The following is a 24,994-nucleotide window of genomic DNA, read 5'->3' as shown; positions in this document are numbered from 1 at the left end:
TGAAAATAAACATTTTCAAGGTAAGATATTTACTTGTGATTTATTTCGTGTTGTGCTACTAGAGTACAAGAACACTTCGAGAAATTATTAATGACTTTGTTTCTTATGATAGGCACATTGCAGCTCCATGGCACAGAGTTTTAGATACCATCATTTGGAACTGTTGTCTATGATCATGGTGGAAATGATCATATCGATGAAATTTCACGTAATGAAGAAGTATGAAATTGACTTGAAGAGAGGCATCAGAGACGCGCGGGCCTGGGCGGAGCGACGCTGGAAGACCGCGGAAGTCGCGTCGGCAAGTGGTGTGAGTGTGGCAGTTGCATTGGGGCCGGCCGAGCTGCGGAACTGGAGGTGCTGCAGTGACTCGCTGTCGTTCGTTCTGTTTATGAGTTCAACCTTCCTCATGCTGCAGCTAAGGGCTGGTGTTATTCTGGCCATTACCTTATTAGCGGCATTTGGATTAATATTGTTAAAGGTGAGCTGTTAGTTTGGTGCATCTTCATCTGGTGGAGTTACAGTGAGACTTCTTTCCATTGCATTCTGGTTTGCTCTGCTGAGCAGTAAGTGTTCCCACGTCGCGTGTCGAAATACTGACTTGTGCCCTGGTTGATTTACATATGAATTGGAGTGCCTATGTGGGCGTCTTTGCTTAAATTGTTGATGAAGTGTTTCACAATACCGTTACTTGAGTGTCTTTAAATTGCATTTCAGTTCGTTACTGAACTTATGTCAGTTAAGGGACTCCCAAATTGTCATGCTAGTCAAGTAAAGTTTAAGTCTACTGTGACACCACTGTTTACCTGTTGGCCTACGACTACTGATGGATTTCTGTGGTAAAATGCAAATGGAGGCACTGTCTTGTTAACTTGTCTGAACTGAATGTCCTTGCCTTGTAAAACAGTTCATTACTGATTCTGAGTAGTTTAATCAGTGGTAGGGCACTCGTTATTCTGGACCAGACTGTACTTGGCATTAATTGCATTGTCTTGGTAAATCAGTGTGCTACGTAAGATTATAACACAAGCACCATTGTGGGTAATATTTACCTTTTAACTATATGAGTTGGTTCTGTGAATCATTGTGGCACACAAGTTCACGTAAGACAGTGCTGTAGTGGACAGATATTGCTATACGTGATATTATTTACTGTAAGCCATTTTGCCCATTAGGTTATGTAAGACTTAAATACAGTTTCGTAATAACATTTTACAAGCATTACAATTTTGGGAAAGGTTTAAATCTCATATTTGCAGTTTGTTTGATGTTAGATAACTTGTTGATGATTCCTGTTAAATCAGCTGATACACATTTGAATTGGACAAGTTATACATCAATATGTTGTTACCAGAACCTTGCATGACTTTGCTTGTGAAATAAATTAAAATTTATATTCTATCCTCAATTTGTTCCTCAGCCTTCCACCCCAGCAGCCCCTGTATCCTGCTCCCTACCATATCAGCATAATTTAAGGATTATGTGAACGTTGATGAAAACCTTGTCACTACAGAACCCGTGCCTATCGTTGAGGACTCTCATTCAGGAGGATGGCAGTTCAATCCTGCATCTGGATATCCTGATATAGGTTTTCCATGATTTCCTTAAAAATTGCTCCACGCAAATGCCGGGATGGTTCCTTTGAATGCGGGACCTAGATGAGGAAGATACTGACAATGAGGATGATACAGAAGAGCCTCAGAATTTCTTCGTGATGTTGAATGATGCAGTAAATGCGATGTACGCTATTGCGGTGTCAAAGAAAAAACTAGCAAAAATTACGGACCTTTTTACAAAATGACGTTTTCTTCTGTATAGAGGTTTACATTTTTTCTTTATATCCTTGTTAAGTATGGTACCTAGTAAGCCTATATAATGTTTTGTAGAATGTAACTTTTTATTTACTGGATTTTTCCATTTTTATTTACCAATTAATTTGATAGTATGGTACTATATTTCATATATACATTTTTCACACTTACACCTTTTCTTTCTGTAGTCTGTTGAAAAAACGTAGAAACTAAGTTTTACTGCAGTTCATTTTAGTAACCTTCTCAATTATGTAATCTTTTGAATGGACTGTAGTGTTGCCCCTTTTTAATAATTTCTTTTTGTTTTTGTATGAAAATGAGTTCTATTTTTAACTCGTAATTATGTGCTGAGTAGTAAACTACACTGAGGAGTGAACATGATTGGAAAGACCCCTGCACCACGTTAGGTACATGGAAATACAAAAATGATGATGATTCCAGAGATAGATACAATATCTGATTAAAAATTCAGTATGAGGTTAAGTTCCACACCTACTCCATTGTTCCAGCATTAAGTAAACCCTGTAGGCAGTGACATCTGTGTGGACGAGAGTGTCCCTCAGTTCTGTGGTCACACTGTGTTGTCTAGTACCAGCTAATCATTGTGCTCAACTATCTATTGGTTCCACACAGGTATCATTGTCTTAACAGCATGTCCTCTTGTAAGAACTAAAATCCCACAGTGCGGCAATATCATTTTATACGGGCTGATCGCTCTGTCATGCTTGAACTTGCCTACCCTTTGGCACTGACATTTACTGGTACTCGATTTTACATTTCGACAGTTTTACGACTATCTACTGTCTGACCTTGTCATAACTGGTTTATCAATACTGGTGGTGACACCTATGGTATCGGTATCAATAGAAAGCATTTCGTAATACTGGAAAAAAATATGGGAATCTGAAATATTACATGGTTATGGAGAAAATACCAAACTTTCACTGCTAATGTGATAAGAATCAGAATGTACGTGGTCTCTATGTAGTACATACGAAAAGACTAGTGAATGAGTAAAAATTACACTTACATTTCAGTAACGGATACAAGTAATATTAAGTGTGTACCCACTACTTTGGAAAAGTGGTAAAATTATTTAGTCTATACTCTAGTTAGTTCATGCAAACAACATTATTTCCACATTTTGCTATGTATTCTAAGTAGGCCTTTTTGTGTCCAAGAAGAGATTACAATGTGATCCTATTGTTCCAATATTATCAAGGTATTGCTACAATTTTAGGTACTCACATTGAAAGCAAATGTATCAGATCAGTCTGATATTGCCTGATTTGAAACATCATTTCCTTTCCATGCAAGTACCTAAAATTGTAACAATTATTTCTGCTCACATAACACCATTTTCCCCTCGGCATTTTATTTCCAGGAAGATGTGTGTATTTGATTAATATACAAATGAATTAAGAAACAGGAAAACAGTAAATACTTGTCTTAACCTATACTAAGGAAAAGAAACTGCTGGCAATGTTAGTAGTGGAGGAGGTAGTGGTGGAGGTGGTAAGTATTGAAATAGTGATGTCAACGTTTCGAGAAATAGTATGTTCGAAGTAGATGTGAAGCACATAATTCCCAGAAATCGACATACCTCTGGATCCCAACCTTCCGTGACCCCCGCTAGCTGATAGTGCTGCCGCCGGAGTGCTGCCAGTCGAAGACGTTCCTGCTGCAGGTTTGCTTCAAGCTCAATTACTTTAACCTGAGACTCCATTTCCAGCCGTTTTGCTTGATGTAAAGTCAAGCCACTCACATCCAGCTCCTCTGTAAAAGTTAAAAACATGAGAACAAAAATGCCTTATTTGTGTTTCAGTACATGCCACATGTATTGTGTTTCACGGTTTATGGCTACCCTTAATTTAAAAAAAACCTAGGCTCCATATGTCTTGGAATAATACAGTCTTCTGTCATATAAAATACAGTCCTAATGAGAAGGTAACTATGAAATGTGCTTGTATGTTCACCAGTCAAGTCAGCACAGAACACACTGAGCAAACTGCTGCTTTACTGATTTTTTATCTCTGATCACTAATTCTCCATATGTATTCAGTTTCATATCCCCATTTCCTTTGAAAATTTTGTGCCATGTGACCACTGTCTGACAGCTTCATCTCCACCTAATCATCAATACATATGACTTCTCCTCTGTCACAGTCCATTACAGGAGGTCCGTCTGAATTACACTCCTGGAAATTGAAATAAGAACACCGTGAATTCATTGTCCCAGGAAGGGGAAACTTTATTGACACATTCCTGGGGTCAGATACATCACATGATCACACTGACAGAACCACAGGCACATAGACACAGGCAACAGAGCATGCACAATGTCGGCACTAGTACAGTGTATATCCATCTTTCGCAGCAATGCAGGCTGCTATTCTCCCATGGAGACGATCGTAGAGATGCTGGATGTAGTCCTGTGGAACGGCTTGCCATGCCATTTCCACCTGGCGCCTCAGTTGGACCAGCGTTTGGGCTGGACGTGCAGACCGCGTGAGACGACGCTTCATCCAGTCCCAAACATGCTCAATGGGGGACAGATCTGGAGATCTTGCTGGCCAGGGCAGTTGACTTACACCTTCTAGAGCACGTTGGGTGGCACGGGATACATGCGGACGTGCATTGTCCTGTTGGAACAGCAAGTTCCCTTTCCGGTCTAGGAATGGTAGAACGATGGGTTCGATGACGGTTTGGATGTACCGTGCACTATTCAGTGTCCCCTCGACGATCACCAGTGGTGTACGGCCAGTGTAGGAGATCGCTCCCCACACCATGATGCCGGGTGTTGGCTCTGTGTGCCTCGGTCATATGCAGTCCTGATTGTGGCGCTCACCTGCACGGCGCCAAACACGCATATGACCATCATTGGCACCAAGGCAGAAGCGACTCTCATCGCTGAAGACGACACGTCTCCATTCGTCCCTCCATTCACGCCTGTCGCGACACCACTGGAGGCGGGCTGCACGATGTTGGGGCGTGAGCGGAAGACGGCCTAACGGTGTGCGGGACCGTAGCCCAGCTTCATGGAGACGGTTGCGAATGGTCCTCGCCGATACCCCAGGAGCAACAGTGTCCCTAATTTGCTGGGAAGTGGCGGTGCGGTCCCCTACGGCACTGCGTAGGATCCTACGGTCTTGGCGTGCATCCGTGCGTCGCTGCGGTCCGGTCCCAGGTCGACGAGCACGTGCACCTTCCGCCGACCACTGGCGACAACATACTTGTACTGTGGAGACCTCACGCCCCACGTGTTGAGCAATTCGGCGGTACGTCCACCCGGCCTCCCGCATGCCCACTATACGCCCTCGCTCAAAGTCCGTCAACTGCACATACGGTTCACGTCCACGCTGTCGCGGCATGCTACCAGTGTTAAAGACTGCGATGGAGCTCCGTATGCCACGGCAAACTGGCTGACACTGACGGCGGCGGTGCACAAATGCTGCGCAGCTAGCGCCATTCGACGGCCAACACCGCGGTTCCTGGTGTGTCCACTGTGCCGTGCGTGTGATCATTGCTTGTACAGCCCTCTCGCAGTGTCCGGAGCAAGTATGGTGGGTCTGACACACCGGTGTCAATGTGTTCTTTTTTCCATTTCCAGGAGTGTATTTACTTAGTTCTCTTGTTCCTGGTTTACCAAAACTTTTTTCCTCCTTCCACATTCATTAAAGTGTCGTCTTCTACAAGTGTTTTGAACCTTTTTATGTATTTTTATACAGATCCCCACATATTTATCTCATTTTAGAGAGATGTGTAATCTCGTACTTAAAACAACAACAACGAAATTAAGAAATAACTAAAATAATTTGTAGTTAAAGAAGTTACATTTATAAATCTACTACTAACCTTCAGCAACAACTTTCTTAATAACCATGGAACAACAGCCAGAATTACCTTACACATAGGAGGGGAGTTATACTCGAAACAGTGTTTGATACCAGAGAATCAACAGTACAATAGACTTCTCAAGGAAAGGAAAGAGAGAGTGAAACCAATATGTCTATAAAGACTATCGAAGCATGTGATATTTGGGGGATTCAGGAAGTTGGCAATTTATTTCGTACACAGAAATAAGTTCATATGAAAAGTGCTCGACTGTAATATAATTCATTGTGTGTACAATTGTAGTATCCATGCATTTAATAAACTGAAATGTGAACATTTCCTGCTAGAGAAATACAACAAACATTATGTATAAACTGTAAGTATGAAAGACATGGTTGTAGGCATAAATTCAAGTATAAATACCTCAAATTAACCCAGCACACAACCATAAATGGTTTTCAAATCTTGTACGAATCAGTTATTTCTGTTGCCATAATTGATATCAAGTAAGGAAAAACAGCAGTGTGTCAGTCAGCCATACCTTTCCTTTACCTTTGCTTTCATACACATCTTGAGCTCATATCCGAATCATTTTTTCCATCCTTTTTCATGGATTTACTGACTCCTATTACAAACAGGCCTCATGTATCACATGCTTTATTGACCAAACAGCACATATGAGCTGCTGTTGTGCAGTAATTCTCAACACATAATTGAGCAGGAGTACAACATGTGTGAGCTATCACAGAATTAGTAAGCAATGAGGTTTGCTAGGAGTTGTGCATTGGGGACAATGCAATGAGAAAACAGCGAAGAAAGTCTGTGCCCTTCAGGCACAGCTGGAGGAAACCATATGTCAACCACGTACAATCAAGAGGGAGGGGAGACACTGAGCACAGGGGGCTGGTAAGAAGAGAGGGAAAAAATAAAACAGTTTTATTCTGGACATTAGAAAAATAGGTTTCACCAGTTGTCGCAGGTGGGTGGGTGGGTGGGTAGAGGGAGGAGGCTTCTGCTAGTGTAGAAATGGGGGGCCTCTGGCAGAAACTGGTGTAGAAAACAATTAGCAGACCTCAGTCATGGTTAGGAAACCCAAGAGAGCTGTTAATGAAGAAGGTGGCTCACATGTATACAGAATGTTAGGCACAGTGTTAAGAAGTAACCAAGATCTTTAAAGCTAATGCAGGGAATGGGCGTGTGAATGAAGTCTTACAGGCTCTATGTAGGGAATTCACAAAGCAAGATCAAGTACCAATAATGGATGTGGCAGACAACAATGTGGGCAGGGACATTATTGGTGGTGAATGATTGATAGATTCAGTAACTCGTGACACCAGCATGCGCTTTTTTGAGGTGTTTTACTATCATCAGCGATGTATCAGTGTTGCTGTGAAGCCTGTTAATGCCTAGCTATGAAGCCTGTTAATGCCTAGCTGGAAATGGTGGTGATAATGGTTGCCTTTGCAAACAGTTCTCAGGTGCCTGTTAAGATTATTGGTATACTGGGTTTCACCAACCATGGTTTACACTTCAACAGGTCAGAAATGAAGTTGGTATTGATATTATGGGTGGGTCTCAGGTCACCCTTATTCAGATTCATGGCGATTCAAATTCCTGTTGCAGGTAGGAGCGAGAGCATTTTCAGTCTAAAATCAGAACAGCAGCAGTGAGATAAACATCAAGATTAAAACATCTGGTTTGAAGACAACCACTAGTACAAGAAGCAGCAGCGAAGTAAACAGCTTGCGAGAGAAGCCACCACCTCTTGAGAAGTTTCTTATGTCAAACAGTAGGAGCTTTGAAACACTGTATAAGACTCTGTAAGATGTTGGTGTAGCAGCAGCAAGAATGTTAGCAAATTATTGAATTATTAAACAAGGAACTGAGAGAATTAAGAGTCTTGTAAGGTATTAATAATAATGTGGGAGTAAACAAAGAAAGATGGTAAATTCAAAAAAGATAGTAAATGCGTCATAAGAAGGATTGAAAGAACTTTTTAAGATTACATACAGATTGTCAATGTAGTTAATTAACATTACACTAATGTAGCACAAAATTTAATCAAAAATCAATGTAATCCAAATAATAACATTAAAGTCAACAAAGTTGAAAATACCACGTTGCTGCATCTAGTGACTATAGTAGTAGCATAGGAGTAAGAAAAACAATCAGTAAATTAAAATATAAAAGATCCTATAATTCTGGTGGTATCCCAGATAAGGTCGTTAAATGGAGTTCACTCAAAATACATTCTCATGTAACTGATAAAAATCTGTGGACAATTACAGGTTCATCTTTTAAAAAAGTATATTTGTATGCTACAGTGTAAAAATGACAAAGCCGTGCAGTAGAAATTACTTAACTTATTGTACAAAATTAAAATACTAATTAATTCTCAGAATGATTTAGGAAAAACTGCCAAAACAGCTGTCCGATGTGAGTCATGACTGTTACAAACCAAGATGAATTGAACTTTGGACTGTTCCTCGATCTATTAAAAGCCTTCAATCTGATCAAGCATGGACTGGTCTTTATGAATTTAAACAGATACAGATGGTATCTGTGGAGTTTCTTACAACTGGAAAGCAACATTTCGAAGAAATATTATGAAAATAAAATAATGGAAACTCTAGGTTGGAATATAAACAATATTAGAAAACGGATAGACTGCTACACCACCTTAAAGATGAACTGTAGAGTTGCAGACAGGCACAATGAAAAGGCTGTTACACATTACAGCTTTTGCCCAAAGCCTTCTTCAGTGAAGAAAACACACACACACATTCACACAAGCAAGCACACCTCATGCACACATGACCACTACCACAGGTCGGAACTGCTGCTGGTGGTGGCAGTCATACTTGCAGAAGGTGTGCTTGCTTTGTGTGTGTGTGTGTGTGTGTGTGAAAAGGCTTTGGCTGAAAGCTATAATGTGTAACCGTCTTTTCGTTTTGTCTGTCTGCAACTCAACGGGTAATTTTTACATTGATTAGCAATCTATTCTTTTCTTGGTACTGTTGTTATTGTTTATGAAAATAAAAGCTACTTTGAAAGTAGATAAAGGCTCTGTGTTAGGACCTCTCTTATGCCTTATGCCAAGTCTCCATGACAACACAATGACAGTTAAGAAGCAATTTCATCATGTTAAATGAGAACAAAATGGTATAGATGAGCATTAGAGAGACAACAGTGAAAATCAGAAGCAACTTAATCTAAGAATTATGGGACTGTAGCACTGAAAGATTTGAAAACCATTTATGGTTTTGTGCTGGGTTAATTTGAGGTATTTATACTGGAATTTATGCCTACGACCATGTCTTTCATACTTACAGCTTTTGGGAGCTTGGACAGATGATCGCTTAAAATGCAAAAAACATGCTAAAATTCTGAACAAAATGTTGAACAACCTTTAAAATGCTTAGAGACTACTGTAACACAAACTTCTGTGTGCTTACGATGCACATTTGTGCAGCCTGTTTTTCTTTCCTAGCTACGGGACAAAATCTTAACAGATGAAGAAACAAACACACGCACACACTTGTGCGTACTCTAGTGGATAGTGGGGGGTACAGAAGAGGTGTGGGACAGTGAGCCAGAAAGGTAACAGGGGAGAAGATGGTGCAGTATTGCCTCAGGAAGCAGGCAAGGTCATGGCAGGGACGAGATGGTGGCTGGAAGATACAGTACCAAGGAACTACACTGGGGGAGAGGAGAGAAGTAGAGAAACGGCTAAGGACCTGCAGGTGATCTAGGAGCTTAATAGACATATGGGAAGCTGCAGTGGGAGAAGGAAGGGGAAAGAGGAAGCTTGGAGACACTGATTAGATAAGGTTGAGGCCAGGGGGATTAGAGATACGATGGCTGTGTTAGAGGTAGAGTTATCACCCGCACAACTCAAAAAAACTGGAGACAGACTGAGAAGCAGCCACTGAATTCGAACACACCATGTTGTGCAGCACACTCCGCAAACTGGATGGTCCAGCTCTGCCCAGGTCACAGTTTTCGGTGTCCATTCAAGGGAACAAACAGTTTGTTAGTGGATGAGCCTGCTTAGAATACCGCACAGTCATTACAGCTAAGTTGGTAGACTACCTGGCTGTGTTCACAGGGGGCCCTGCCTTTGGTAAGATGGGAAATGCTTGTGACAGAACTGGAGTAGGTGATAGCGGGAGGATATACAGGGCAGGTTATATACATCCAGGTGTTTTCCAGATGTATAAGGTCATGGGGGGCAAGGGTTGAGAAGAAGGGGGGATATTGCGTAAGTTGGGTGGATGGTGAAATATCGTTGTGGGAAGGGTGGGGAAGATACTTCTTGTGTCAAGGCATAACAAGACAATGGCAGAGAATCTGATTCCATTGCTCCAGTCCTGGATGGTACAGAGTCAAGACAGACAGTCACACCTACGATTCTAATCTTAATCTGTTGCTTATCACTTCTTCAATCTGTGGCACCACAACTTAATGTGAAACTTGCTGAAGATCTGAGGAAGGCAATGGTGTACCACCTCCACTAGGCCAATACATAGTTAAACACACTGTGGTGCTCAAACTAACCTTCAAGTTGATGACAAGCTTAAAGGGTTTGCTATATACCTCTTTATATAAGAAAAATATGCTACCTAACCTAAAACAGTCTTAACATATTGTTTACAAAAATAAAGAATTCAAAAAAGTTTGCTACATTTAAGAAAGAGTTTGAAAAGATACTAACATTTAATTGTTTCTATGACATTCAGTAATAGCTAAGTGCCCACTAAGACAAGTCCATCACTGTGTTCAAGATTACATGAAATGTGTTTTACTACACATTTCACATAAAAATGTATCTGCTGCTTCTTTGTTCTGATTGTTTCATTCAGTTATGCACATAGGAAGTTGTTGACATGAGCTTGGTGAAAAGCAACAAGAATGAGCCTAGTGATTGTGTGTGTGTGTGTGTGTGTGTGTGTGTGTGTGTGTGTGTGTGTGAAAGCAGTGTTGACAAAAAAGTTACGGTTAGTAAAAAGAAAGACGATGATGTGGTTCCACTAAACAAGTCGTCAGAAACAGTCTGTAAAGCTTATAAGGGTGTTGCAGCAGAGATTGTGCTGAGAAATAATTGTTAATAAAAATATTCGATCAATCAGCTTGTCACATGTGCAAATTCAAGCAGCGTCACAAAACACGTTCTTCGTTTGGTGTCCTCAAACCAAACAAACATAGTTTTTTCTCACCTGGCTTAAAGTTATCACTGGTGAAAAATACACATTTTAACTGGTAATGAGCATCTGAAAAAGTGATAACTCACAGACCCACGTATCTGTACATTACCGCATTTTTAGCATGGACACAAGTTCGAATTTGCACGCGCAATAACCTGATTGGCTAACTTCAGCACAAAGTAATCTGAAACAGCACAAAGTATCAGTTTTTTTCTTAGCAATTATTTCTCAACACACACTCCCTTGCAACACTCTTACAAGCTTTTCAGACTGTTTCTGATCACTCAATATACTTACAGAGTGTAACACATGTTATTGGAAATTGTATGCCACAGATCAGAGATTATAAATGCCAAGTGCTTTTCATTTTCCTGAGCACAACCACATCATCTCCTCCACACACACACACACACACATACACATACACACACACACACACACACACACACACTCTCAAGAGTCATTAGGCGCATTCTCTCTAGTAAGTTGGCAGACTTTGGAATTTAGGTTGTAGCTGGAGTCAGCCTAAACAAATACTGCTCACAACGTCTTTCATGCAATGCCTAGCATTGACAGAAAGCACAGTTTTGTTTTCCATTACAAACAAAATGATTGTTGGAGTGGAATTTTGCATGTTCAATCAATAGTGTGTTCCCTAGTCCAATATTTGTTTTATCAATATCCATTAACACGGCCTGCTGAACAATAAGAATAAACAGTATTCCAGCAGTGACAACACCATCCTGGCTGACTGCTAGCCCCATACAGCAGAACTGCACTGTCACAGCCGGAGTAACTGGTATTTCTTTGTCAAACAATGGAAAATTCAGGCTGGAATGTAACAATATTATGAAAAGGAAAGTTGCTACTCACCAAACAGTGGAGATGCTGAGTCACAGATAGGCACATCCTATCTAGTACCTTTCCTTTTCATAATATTTGGTAATTCTTTGTGTTTTACTGTCTCTGTTAATAGATATCAATGAAACAAATATCACACTAGACTAATAAGAGACCACTTTATCAAATGGGAATGTATGATTCCATTTCTAAATCATTTTCTTTTTAACAGGAAACAAACCGATACTTTTCATTGATGCTGGGCATCACATAAAAGACATGATAAGTTCTATTTGTCTGGGCAGTCTCCAGCTTTACATTGCAAAACCGGAATTCAAAATATCTGCCGTAACATGAGAGAAAATGCATCTGGTGACTCTTAGGAGCATATGGGACCACAAAAGGAACGTAATGAAGAAGTACAGATATCTTTATCATACTGATGTCAGCCAAAGGACTCATGTAGTGTGTACAGTGATTGCAACGTGAGAGAATAGCTAGTGCAACATTCATTTTGGAATTAAATACAACATTAAATTATGAACTTTAGAACTTTCCTGACATATAGTGTATTCCACAAAATTTCAAGCAAACCGATGGATGTCAGTAACCTGCTTTGAAGATACTTCAGCAAAGAGTCCTCTGACCATCTTCAGGTGTGTAATGGCAAAAGTAATCTGAGCTCCCCTGTTTAAAACCCTGCCAGCACATACACAGCATACCCAGTTGCCACTGCATGCACTGGTGGTATTTTCAACAGGGAAGATCAGTGTATTTATGCCAGTATACGCATGAAGATGGCTGGAATAAGTTATTGACATCAGGCAGTTCTCCTGCAATTTCATGGAATATTAAGTTATTAGGCATTTTTGTTAACTTTTAATTGCATTTTTGGTTGTACTAGGCCGAAATGTGTTAATATCACTGTAAAGTGATCTGTAGAAGAATAAACAAGCAACTAAAACAGTACTGATAACTATGAGGGGCATTTGGAAATTATTTATAATAATTGGTTTTGTACTGTATTTGTTAAAGAAATGCGAGTCAGTGTACATGGGCTCTCTCAATATACTCCCCATTGACATCACTACACTGCTGCCCCTTCCTGGCAACTTGGTTATTGTCTATGGAACCACTGTCTGGTGGTACTATGCAACCACTCGTGGACAGCTGCCTGCAATTCTTCGTGACTGCCACCTCTTACTTCACAGTATGTCCTTCACATTATCTAACAAAGCTTAGACAGATGGTGTGCAATCCAGTGAATATGGAGTCCATGGCACAACAGAGAATCCCACTGATGTCAACTCTGCAGTTGTGGCATTTCAGGTGTGAAGCCGTACATTTCTTGTGCTAGAGGAGCACTCCTTTCGACTACTTTCCCTGTCACCTTTGATGACTACTACATCTGTATAAGAGTGTCACTGTATACCCTGCTGCTGATACAACCTCAATGTACGCTGGAAACCACGACATTGATGTATGACTCGTACTCACATTCTTGCACGCAGATTTCCTTCTAATAGTGACTCCACTAATCCAGCTGTAAACAGTCTTTTGCATAGGCGCTTCTTGACCACGCACCACAGTTAAATGTTTATGAATATTTGTTATTTAGACTCCTTCCCTCCACAAACATCATGTTGTCCATCTTTCTCCACACTTATTACCTTCCATTTTGTGCACAGCTTTCCTATTTAACAACAAGCAAGAGCTGTCCTTTCATCATACTCAATGTTCACAACTGCCATCTAGCATCTGCGTGGTGCCCTAGAATCAGTTCACCATCCCACGAGAGGATGTGCTCGTAGCCTCAGTGGGATTTGTAAAACAATGCAATTATAAATCATTTCCAAAGACGCCTCATACAAGGTTGAAACAGCAATTAAAATGTTCAGTCAAAACTAAGTAAAATACTTCTGCAACATGAATGGTTTAGTACCATCCAATAAATAAGAATATTAATTATCTGACAATCACGTTTATGAAACACAAGTCTTATGTGGCCTAGCCTACGCATTTTATTACTGAGAAACATTACCACACTCACCATTGTCCACTACCATTTGGCTGCAGGACTTTGCAGTTGCAACAACACCACCTGTTGCCTGGGTCACACCTTTTGAAGCTTGGGACAGGGCAGCAAGGTTAGTACTATTCCTGTCTGCTTTCACTCTGCTTGCAACAACTAACTGTGCTGTTCCTGCAGCAATTTCTTGGGATGCCACAACGAGCTGTTCAAATTTTCCATTTCCACTAACAACTTTGTCTGCTGCCGATCTATAAGTAAATATTAGTAGTCAGTAAAACTTATCAAAATTTTTCTTGTAAGAAGAATACATAAACAATTAAATAAACATGTTATCTCTATTATAAAATATGCTTTCTTTCAGAGAATCTAAACAAAGAATATACTTCCTTGTCTAAAAGTTCATACACTCTTGCAGTTCCATACATAACGTAAAAAACATAGGTATTATATTCTTAGTCACCGTACTGCTCCTGCTCAACTGCCCCATTATGACCACATTCAGTGAACAAAGTAGTTCGGTGTCTAACTTCTGACTGGGAACTGTCAATGCTTTAACAGCTGGATACTAATTTATCATTTCAGATCATTGTCCATATAATTAAGGTTAGACAGACTATGTTACTTTACTGTTTCACAGTGTACCAACAATGTGCTAACAAATGTGCACAATATTACATGTGTGGCACACCTCTAGGATTCAGAGAGTGTGTGTGTGTGTGTGTGTGTGTGTGTGTGTGGTGCAGGGGGAGGGGGGGGGGGGGGGAGCGCACACTCATGCGTGCAGTGCATGGGCGGAGGTAGTAGCAGTGAGAAAAGGACAACAGAAAAATAGGCGTCACTCTGGAATGCCTGGAACAATGTCAACCAATTTCAGTATGAATAATTTTCTAACCCAGGACAAATATTACTGTGGGAGTAAGTTGCCCCCACCCTCAACCCTCCCCACCTTTCTACATGAAGTAAAGATCGGGATGGGGAAGCAGTTACATTTATATTCATCAAAAACTATGTTAAAGCCACAGCTCACTTAAACAGCATGAACTCTGTACAAGCACCTGTTAATTTTTAGAAATAAAAAATCTGGTGATCTATTTAGAAGAGCTAAACATGCAAGTTGTTCTTACAAACTGAGATAAGTAAGTAACTGGTCAACACCAAGTATAAAGCTAGTAAACAAAAATATAAAATTTGAGAGGTATGTAACATGTCTTCAATTTCTTAGTTAATGTATTACAGATTTATGATGGACATACACTAAGAAACGAGCTCCCACTGCCACAGACTTTGCTGCTGATATCAAGCCTTCAGTCCACTGGTGATTTCGTTTATAAAATTCCTTTGTAGATGCAGTCCCCTGCCACAAAATGAAAATTACATAATGTCTGCAAATTAGTCAGAAAAAAGCAATTACCAATGTCCTGTAAAAAAACTACTTTAAATAAGTTTTGTTACCTTTCCTTGGGAAATAATTTCTGCTTGCAAAAGTTTAGATTTCTGAACAAGCAACCTAATTGCTTTCATCAAGTTGGTGCAAGAGTCTAGAATCTTCTCATTTACTTCAAGCTTAATACCAGAATCGGCAGCTCTGGATTTATTTAACATTTCCTGAAAGAAAGACAAAAATTGAATTACCAAAAACACAATATTATTACATGAGACACAGCATTTATATGCACTATTTGCACAAATTTAAACTTATCGTTGCATGTTAAGTAACTTCTACACTTAAATTTTATAGCAAATGTTTCCAAATAGCCACCATTATACTATTTATGTCATAAGTTAGCTTTGAGTGTCCATCTGCTATCCTCAATTATGACAGAGAGCACTTCTTGTGAAAAGAGGGGAGGGAGTGGAGGGAACACCATACTGAGAGTCACTGTCATACAAAACTATGGTTCATGCAGGTTTTATACGAACTCTTCATTATACAAATGGCTGAAGGTAGCTTCAGAGTATTTCCTTCATTTAAGATTGATATACCACTAAGTTCTTGTACAAGTGTTGTGAAATCTGATGATTTATTAATTGTGTTAAAATATTTTTTACTTCATACGGTGCAAAACTGTGAAGTCAAATGTGGCACCTAATAACTCTCAAATGGTCTTGTCTTAACCTATAGAAAACACGAGATGTATGCTGCTATTTGCCCAAATCATGTATAAAGGACTTTCATAAACGAGCATCTGCAGCTCTAACGATTTTGGACAGCAAAAGTAGACAAACATGTTTCTAGGCAGGCCTACATTGTCAAATTATTTGGATGATTCGGACTATAGTTCTTTTACTGATCAATCCTGCTGCTCAGAAACTCATTGAGATATTAAAAAATATTTTGTCTGTAAGGTATCTATTAAAAATTCTACAAAATTTGAGAAACATTCAGTTTAACACACTACTTCAAATAATCACATGAAGACTTGGGCATTTGTTGTATGTCCATATTATATTATACAGTTTCTTCTTGTATTATGCAGTCTCTTGCAGGGCCAGATACATTATGAAAGTATCCTGGAGGCAGTAATTGTCACCCACAAAGGACTTGCTTGCAGGATGTTTCTCCATTTCTATCAAGACAAAAAGAATTCAAAACTCACCTTTCCTTCAAGCATGTTCATACACACTCAAATGACAAAAATCTATCCTTAAGCACTAACCACAAGTTCTGGAAAGAAGCCGCGTTCGTGATAAACTTCATCATACACTACATAAGCGTAGCTCTTCCGTCATGCAAAAATCAAATCATAATTCATGATTCACAGTTATGTGACCTTGCTAGTGCGTATTTGTTGTTGCTGTATCCTTATTACATTCATTGCATGAGTAGGTGTACAGTGCAAATAACACATGGTAAGCCTCTATACTTAAATGAATTCAGAATTATGGACTAGCTTCACTAAACAGCCAAACATCAGGAGAGCAAATGTTCTTTATTTTCCAAAAAATCTCATAAATGGTGTGATATAATTTTTTAATTGCCCTTTTAGAAACTTTAGAGTAATTACATAAAATTTCAAATATAAATTCAATGGCAAAAGTGCCAGTATGGAGCTGATACTGAAGCAGGTCATCTTATTAGATATGTAAAGGTTATACCGAGACCATTACCAACCACAAAATTTGTTGACTACTTACATTATTTAATGAGGTGTAAAACTGATCTCCAAGCTACAATGACAAAACAATTTTCAGTAAAAGTGTGCATATACAGGATGTCCCAAAAAGAATGATCCAATTTTAAATAGAATTATTTATTTGGAAGAAGGGCTTAACACGAACAAATTGCATACTCAATTACTCAGAAAAGACAGAAGTTTATAAAAATCCATCATAAATGTTCAATATGTCCTCTATTGGCTGCACAGACGACATCTAGCCAATAGCCAAATTCATCCCAATGAGCGTAAGGTGTCTTCTGTCACTGAAACTACAACAGCTGATATTCTGGTTTTTAGTTCATCAATGTCACGAGGTAAGGGAGGAATGTAAACACATTGTTTAACATAACCCCACAGGAAGAAGTCACACGGTGTTCAGTCAGGGGACCTAGGAGGCCAAGAGTGTAAAGCCTGGTCTCGCGGTCCTGTACGCTCTATCCAACGTTGAGGCACGTTGGCATTGAGGAAACTGCCCACTTTGTTGTGCCAGTGCGGTGGTGCTCCATCTTGATGATAGATGAAATTGTCAGAGTCAAGTTGGGGGAATAACCAGCTTCGTAGCATTGCAAGATATGATTGTCCTGTTACTTTTTCTTTCTCAAAAAAGTTGGGTTCATAAACCTTGCTTTGTGAAACAGCACAAAAAAACATTCACTTTTGGTGAAACACATTCATGTTCAATTGTTTGATAAGGATTTTCGAGCCCCCATATATGCACATTATGACGGTGAACCATACCGCTAATATGGAAAGTTGCCTCATCACTAAATATCAACCATGACAAAAAAAAGTGTCTCTTCCATGTCCTCTAGAATAGTACTGCTAAAGTCCACTTGCTTCACTTTGTCAGAATCTCTAAGAGCTGGTACCAGTTGTAATCTATATGGTTTGAGGGCTAAACAACATCTAACACACGCCACACTGTCATACGCGGTAACGCAAGTTTTCGGCTAGCACGATGCGTAGACTTGCGGGGGCTCCACTCAAATGCTCGTCGGGTTTGATCCACTGTTTGTTTGCGAACGCGTGGCCGGCCAGGACTTTTGCCTTTACAGAGGCACCCTGTTTCTTCAAACTGTTTACATCACTGTCGAATGTTCTTCGGTGATGGTGGTTTAGCACGAAATCGAATATGAAATGCCCGCTGAACTGCGATCACTGATTGAGTAGGACTAAATTCAATAACACAATACGTCTTCTGTTGTGCGGACGCCATATTGCGCAAGACTCGCTGCAAGCACCAGGTCAGCGTTCATAGCGACCTCTAGTGGATTTTTCCTGAAACTCTAGACCAGCCAATTACATTTAGCACTGTTTCAGTTACCTAGTGAAATTTGGCTCAATATTGTTACAAGTTAAAATTGGATCCTTTTTTTTTGGACACGCTGTATATTAAAGGAGTTCTGTACATCTTGTGATGTGCTGTGGAGAAAAAGAAGGATAATCTATATGACAGACCATTCACATTGCATGTTGGTCTACTGTTCGCATAAATTGTAAATCGTCAGTCACTTTGTTCTTATGAAATGTTTGTCTTCTTATGGTGTGTTCAGATACCTCCATTGCTATGGCTGCAATCTTGTTGACCACTGTTAATGAAGTTGCAAAGGATACTTAAAACACAACCTGTCAATGAAGTCTAATGTGCAGCAGAAACATAATTTTGTACAAAATACATATTTCAGATAATTTGGCCAAGCAGTTTAAAAACATAGATACATGTTGCAGTATCATTTTTGCACCAACAACTTTTGGAAGAAATTGGTTGATGACATTTCAGAACAAGATGAGAAACCGAGCAAATCAGGAATTTATAATGCTCAGACACTGCAAGAAATACTACAATGGCCAAATACACAGACATTTTAAAACCCATTTTAAAGAACACACTGACTCTTTCAGACTTGATAAAGCTAACAAGTCAGCTAAAGCAAACCATATATGAAAAAGGACACAGCAATGCATCTTGGAGGAAATGGAAATAATGTATCCATTGCTAAAAGTAGAAAAATGAGATCCTAAATGAAATTACAGAATTCACTAACTGATAGTTCTTCATCAACTTCAATTATCTTGTTATTCTTTAAAATAATTTTATACTCTCATTTTTTAACATAAAATTGTCACAGTCTACCTTACTGCAATGCATTTTATCAACCAACATCACAGATTTGACAACAATATATGCATTTTGTTTTGATCATCATCTTGTTTCTGCTGCACAGCAGAGTTCATTATGATGTACTGTTTTAACTATCCTTAGCAAGTTTATGAATCACAAGAAGACAGCTATTTTTTTGAACCAAGATACTGATTATTAATTTTTTTTTTTTTTTATCAACAGCAGATCAACATATGAAATGAATATTTGCTGATATTAGGTTAGTTTTCTTTTTCTCCACAGGATGACCACAGTACATGCAAAGACTGTACAGAACAACTTTAATATCTATGTACAATTTCTCTGTACGTGTTTATTCTCCCATTGCAGCCTGGAGATGACATTTATAACACCAAACATGTTGCTCCATTAAATAAGTTAAACAGTCGACTAATTTTGTGCCAGGAAGTGGTCTCCGTTTCAAAAATACTAAAAGATTTTTCAGTCCTTGTCAATTAACAGTCAATATGGCTTTAAATTCTCATCATCCGATGTTTGTTGGAAAACTTTCTGTATCAGCTTAGCCAAGGTGTTTCATGCGAGGAAATTAATTAACAATCTGCTGTTGAATGCTCTGAGATGAGCTAGTCATTTGTAAAAATTATCCCGAAATTTACCTCTATTCTAGCTGCAGCCTCTTCTATTGCTTTGTCCATACTTGATAGTTCATTCTCAACTAGATCTTCTATCATTTCTGCAGAGTCTCCTTTTAACTGACTTATCAGTCTTTCCATTAAATCAGTCACATCTTTAACTTTCTGCTTAACAGTGTTTGCATTGTCTGTTATAGATGACGATGGAGCCACTGATTTTACACTTGCAAGAAGTACAAGTGACTCGGTTCCAGCCTGTTTGCAGGCTTCTGCAATTCCTGAAGAAACGCAAAACCCAAAACAAATTGTAGCACAGACATTGATGAGATATAAGAAGAGTTAACTAATTACTTACAGTTATTACTGTTAAATTAAATTGATACAATTCAGTTCATTAGTCTGGCATTTAAAATCAGTCGAATTACTATTTTATTTACGTTAGTTTGTCTATGTACCTTTTGATATGAATTAATGTTAAGGAGACAAGAAAATGATTTTTATTGATTCAGAAATCCAGTATGCATATTGACAACAGTAGTAAAAAGTTTGGCTGAAGGTGACCTGAAATGAATGAATAAACTTTCCTGCTACTTAACACATCTTCAAGCCCCCTTTATTAAGTTATTGAATTTGTTAAGTTTGAGTGTGTTGCTCAGTCAACTTTTTATACCCAGATAACTGTGCCCAACACTGGTCTTGCAGTAAAAGGTTGTTGACGAATTTGTTCAGCCACAATATTACTCCAGAAATGTGCCAAGACCTTCATATAATTACCTTAACACTTCTATGGACCTCATATTCCTGAAACTGTTAAGATGACATCCCCAAGTACTTCAGCAAGATAGCCTTGTGGTTATCTGCACTCCCACCATGGACAGATCTTTGTTAGCACTTATTTTAAGTAGTAAAAACATCAAAATGCTGGAAGAATTTTGGTTATGTTACTAAAACAATAACAATCCACCCTTCTGACCCTTTTTTATGTCTGCCAAGCCTCAATATAATCACTGTGCACTTCATGTCTCACAGCAGGGGGCCATAGTGAGATACTGATGACAAAGTATGATCGACAGTTCTGCAATGAGAGCTACGTTGCATGTGCAGACGAGAGAATTCTTCTAGAGAGACTCATATAACCACTACTCTCCTGTGAATAAGTTCAAAGGTGTATTTGCAACACTGATGACAAAGTTTCATGTATCCTTGCACAGTCATTCTTAATGTCCATTAAGCCTACATTTGCTACAGAATAACATGAAAAATTCTTAAAATGCATCACTAACTTTGAAAACAACTCAGCACAAATTTAACAATATACAGGCGAGGCACATTATCTTAGAAAAACACAGTGACTGCCTTTTCTTTTTTTTTTATTATACAATTCAGCCTCATGTCACCGAAGTGGTATCATTATCAGTTTAAAATGAAATAAAAGGGGGTTAGTAAATACTAGGAAACTAAATAATAAATCAAATTAACTTCAATTCGTAACAATATGTGCTTGAATACATCACATAGTAACTTTTACAGTTAATAATTCAACATTGTGAGGAAGTAAAAAAAATATAAACAAATTAAAAAATACATTTGCATCAGCATGAATCGAACCTTGGTCAGTTAATTACCAGCTCATGCTTTAGACTAGTCACCCACAGTGGAGTTGCGAGAATGGTGCTTTTAAGCCCCTCATATTCTATGTTTGCACAATATGTTACACAGTTTCAAACAAAAATACCGACTTTTTGAATTCAATAATCTGTGACTAATGATTGACTTCAGATTAAATATTTGTTCAGAACACGATCTGCTCTTCCCAAATCCACCTTGATATTCACCTAAATTGCTTACCAGTATTGTTTCTACTCTAGTTTATCCCAGAAAATACAACTAGTTGCAAAGAAATTTCTCTGTCATCGTTACTGTTGTTAACATCATGTTTATTGCCTTTCTAATGTAGTGAATGTAGCAAGGCTACCTTCCACTCTCGTGGTTGTTTTACTGTTTTTTCAGGTCCTCTCAAAGATTAACTTTAGCTCTTTTTTGTTTCTGGTAGAGACCATTTCAAAAACTCTCCTGCATAGAGTCTTATCCACTAGCTTTCTAATGTTTTAATAACTTCTTCACTTTTTTTGATAGTTGATGGAAATCTTTTCCTATATTTTTATGACTGAATATTAGAGCTTATCAACTGATACTGGACAGTAAGAAGCTGGTCAAAATATTTTGCAAGTATTTCAAAATTTTCCATGTTACGAAACCCGATTGGTTAGCCTTGTTCCATGCCCCTCTGTTGTTAGATTTAAATTTGAAGTACATCTACCTAACTCTTTAAATCTCATTTCCTCCTCCAAAGATCTACTGGAAATGGGCCTCTTTAGCAAATCATGTACAGGATACACTTTCATGCTGAATTTGTTCGTATACTCAGACAGTAACGAAATTTATTAATTTTACGTATGTAAATTGAACTGTTGTTCTCAAATTTTATAATTCGTAGTTGAACAATGTGAGGGTAACAATTAAAGAAATAATAGTAATGATGTTGGTAGGAATCAAACCTGGGTCCACAAATTATCAGACTTCCATCATGACAGTGGTTCATACTGCACACCTGCACAATATGCTAGACACAATTTTAAAGAAAATTACTCACTCAGTGCTGTGAGCAACGTACCAATCATAGTGCCATAAAGGATGTTGTCACATCAGAGCATGCGCAGTAGAAAACAGACAGCTACATTCCTTCTCCGAGTTAATCTTAATGTGGCTGACTGTCACTTCAGCACTCAACACTAGTTTCTAGTTATTGCAGGTAGTAGTAGTAGTAGTAGTAGTAGTAGTAGTTGTTGTTGTCGTTGTCTTCAGTCCAGATACTGGTTTGATGCAGCTCTCCATGCTACTCTATCCTGTGCAAGCTGCTTCATCTCCCAGTACCTACTGCAACCTACATCCTTCTGAATCTGCTTAGTGTATTCATCTCTTGGTCTCCCTCTACAATTTTTACCCTCCACGCTGCCCTCCAGTACTAAATTGGTGATCCCTTGATGCCCCAGAACATGTCCTACCAACCAATCCCTTCTTCTAGTCAAGTTGTGCCACAAATTTCTCTTCTCCCCAATTCTATTCAATACCACCTCATTGGTTATGTGATCTACCCATCTAATCTTCAGCATTCTTCTGTAGTACCATATTTCGAAAGCTTCTACTCTCTTGTTGTACAAACTATTTATCGTCCATATTTCACTTCCATACATGGCTACACTCCATACAAATACTTTCAGAAACGAATTCCTGACACTTAAATCTATACTCGATGTCAACTAATTTCTCTTCTTCAGAAACACTTTGCTTGCCATTGCCAGTTTACATTTTATATCCTCTCTACTTCGGCCATCATCAGTTATTTCGCTCCCCAAATAGCTTAATTCAACTACATTCCATTATCCTCATTTTGCTTTTGTTGATGTTCATCTTATATCCTCCTTTCAAGACACTGTCCATTCCGTTCAGCTGCTCTTTCAAGTCCTTACCTGTCTCTGACAGAATTACAATGTCATCGGCGAGAGAGCACTACAGAATCTGTTTTTGTCAGTTCTATTAGCATGCATTCAAAGAGGAATGACAGAATTTTAATATTATTTCCGGCTCGCATTTGAAGAGAAACAGTGTAATGTTAGTGCAACTTCGGGCTTGCATTCAAAGTGAAAAGGCATAATTTTAATGCAATATTCACGGTGTAATGTAGCACATTAGTGTATGATAACCAGTCGCCACTGGAGACAATGTCTCTTCAAAATGGAAGTAAAACATTACTTAACTGTTGCTGTAAATAATCTAGATATGCATTGTTCATTCAGTAACTTTTAAATTAGTTGAAATTTCAAGCTCTTCGGGTGTATACAAAAGGCATCCTAGATCGTTTGCTGTTTACTATAGAGAACATGAGTAATGAGTCTCATCTTTTAGAAAAAAATGGACACAAAATAGGGCACATAGATAATCATCATCATGTACATCATTACATGAGTAAATGGTGTATCCAAATGACATCTGAAAAACGTGAAATTTTCACCATAGCCTTCTTGAAATTATTTTCCGATTTGTTACATCGTCTCTCCTCCCTGTATAACCTCATTGATCACAGACAAATTAGTCATCAATTGTTATCTGTTAGCAAGTACTCTGTTCAGGCTATTGACTTATTTAGGATTCATAGGTCTTTTATGGCTAATTAATCCTATTAATTGTACAATCTGCGAGTCATATATACACCTAAACTGTTCTATCAGTATTTTAAGTAAATGATACAGTACAAGGGATACTTGTATATGCAACATTTTAATGGTTCAGTTTGTAGACAAATAGTCTTCATTTTTAATTGTAATAACTAACTACTCGTACCATTAAATGAGAATGGTCTGAATGATCTCACTGTTTAACACCTAAAATTACACCAGTCTATCCATTCAAAAATTAAAAAAAAAAATCTATCATAACTGTTGCACACACATTAAATATGACATCAGCAATATAAAGAATTGAGAGACATGACAGAAAAAAAGTATGAAAACTGTTTCTCACAAAAAAACAGAAAATGTAGACTTTTCCTCCATTTAGAAAGTATTCTCTTTTGGAGCAAGATAAATCAATAATTATAACTAGACACTACTTACTCTCTCCAAATTCTATGTCCGGTGATGTGTTTGAAGTAGTTTTTCCTTGAATTAAGTAATTAGCTATTAGGTGTGCAACATGTGAAATATGTTTTAAGAGGTCGTCTATGTTTGCCGAGTTGTCATGGAACATTTTGTACGATGCACTGATGTCATCCAATGATGCAACAACAGGATCCGTCAGACTTTGGAAATAATCTGCAAGATGAAAACAATCTTCAAATTTTCAGACAACACACCCCCATAGAGTCATTTTGATAGCAAATTTTCTACCAATCAAAATCAATTATAATGGATATAATGGGAAAGTTTCAAATATTTATGTAATCACATTCTTTACAATATGCTGAGATTGACCAATAGATGCATGTTAGTACTGCAATTATTATGCTGTACGCTACTTGCTACAAAAATTACTTTACAGGTATTTATATTTAAAGCAAATATTTCAGATAGCGGGTGTCACAAATAGATACCAAAAACAGGAATTTCTACAAATGTATATTTGAGTCCTTACAACAGCTGCCATTAGAAGCATTTGTTTCAAAATTCATTTATTTTATTTTAAAATTATCTACACTTAATTGAGGTAATGTTAAATTCTAAAGCACACAGCATCTGAATCTGAACCCATCCAATCGCAAAGTACTTACAATAAATAAGGCTGTTAGCTGAGCTTTCGTTCATT

The 24,994-nt window shown here is 38.4% G+C and overlaps 1 protein-coding gene across 4 annotated transcripts in view; it reads right to left on the bottom strand.

Annotated features, from left to right (window-relative positions):
• LOC126199365 (huntingtin-interacting protein 1) overlaps positions 1 to 24,994 on the bottom strand; it is a 550,791-nt gene that overhangs the window by 7,715 nt on the left and 518,082 nt on the right. For all 4 annotated transcript variants that reach the window (XR_007540158.1, XR_007540159.1, XR_007540160.1 and 1 more), the window contains 6 exons: positions 24,307 to 24,504; positions 19,658 to 19,911; positions 15,174 to 15,326; positions 14,975 to 15,075; positions 13,740 to 13,969; positions 3,415 to 3,587 (listed from right to left, as the gene is read on the bottom strand). Coding sequence is in view for 1 of the 4 variants with exons in the window: in XM_049936267.1 (XP_049792224.1) it covers positions 3,415 to 3,587; positions 13,740 to 13,969; positions 14,975 to 15,075; positions 15,174 to 15,326; positions 19,658 to 19,911; positions 24,307 to 24,504 (1,109 nt within the window). In the remaining 3 variants the exon portion in view is untranslated. The remainder of the gene's footprint in view (positions 1 to 3,414; positions 3,588 to 13,739; positions 13,970 to 14,974; positions 15,076 to 15,173; positions 15,327 to 19,657; positions 19,912 to 24,306; positions 24,505 to 24,994) is intronic.

This window comes from Schistocerca nitens, chromosome 1 (genome assembly GCF_023898315.1).
Source record: "Schistocerca nitens isolate TAMUIC-IGC-003100 chromosome 1, iqSchNite1.1, whole genome shotgun sequence".
NCBI classification, from domain to species: Eukaryota; Metazoa; Arthropoda; class Insecta; order Orthoptera; family Acrididae; genus Schistocerca; species Schistocerca nitens.
This window is presented reverse-complemented; position numbering and strand designations above follow the sequence as displayed.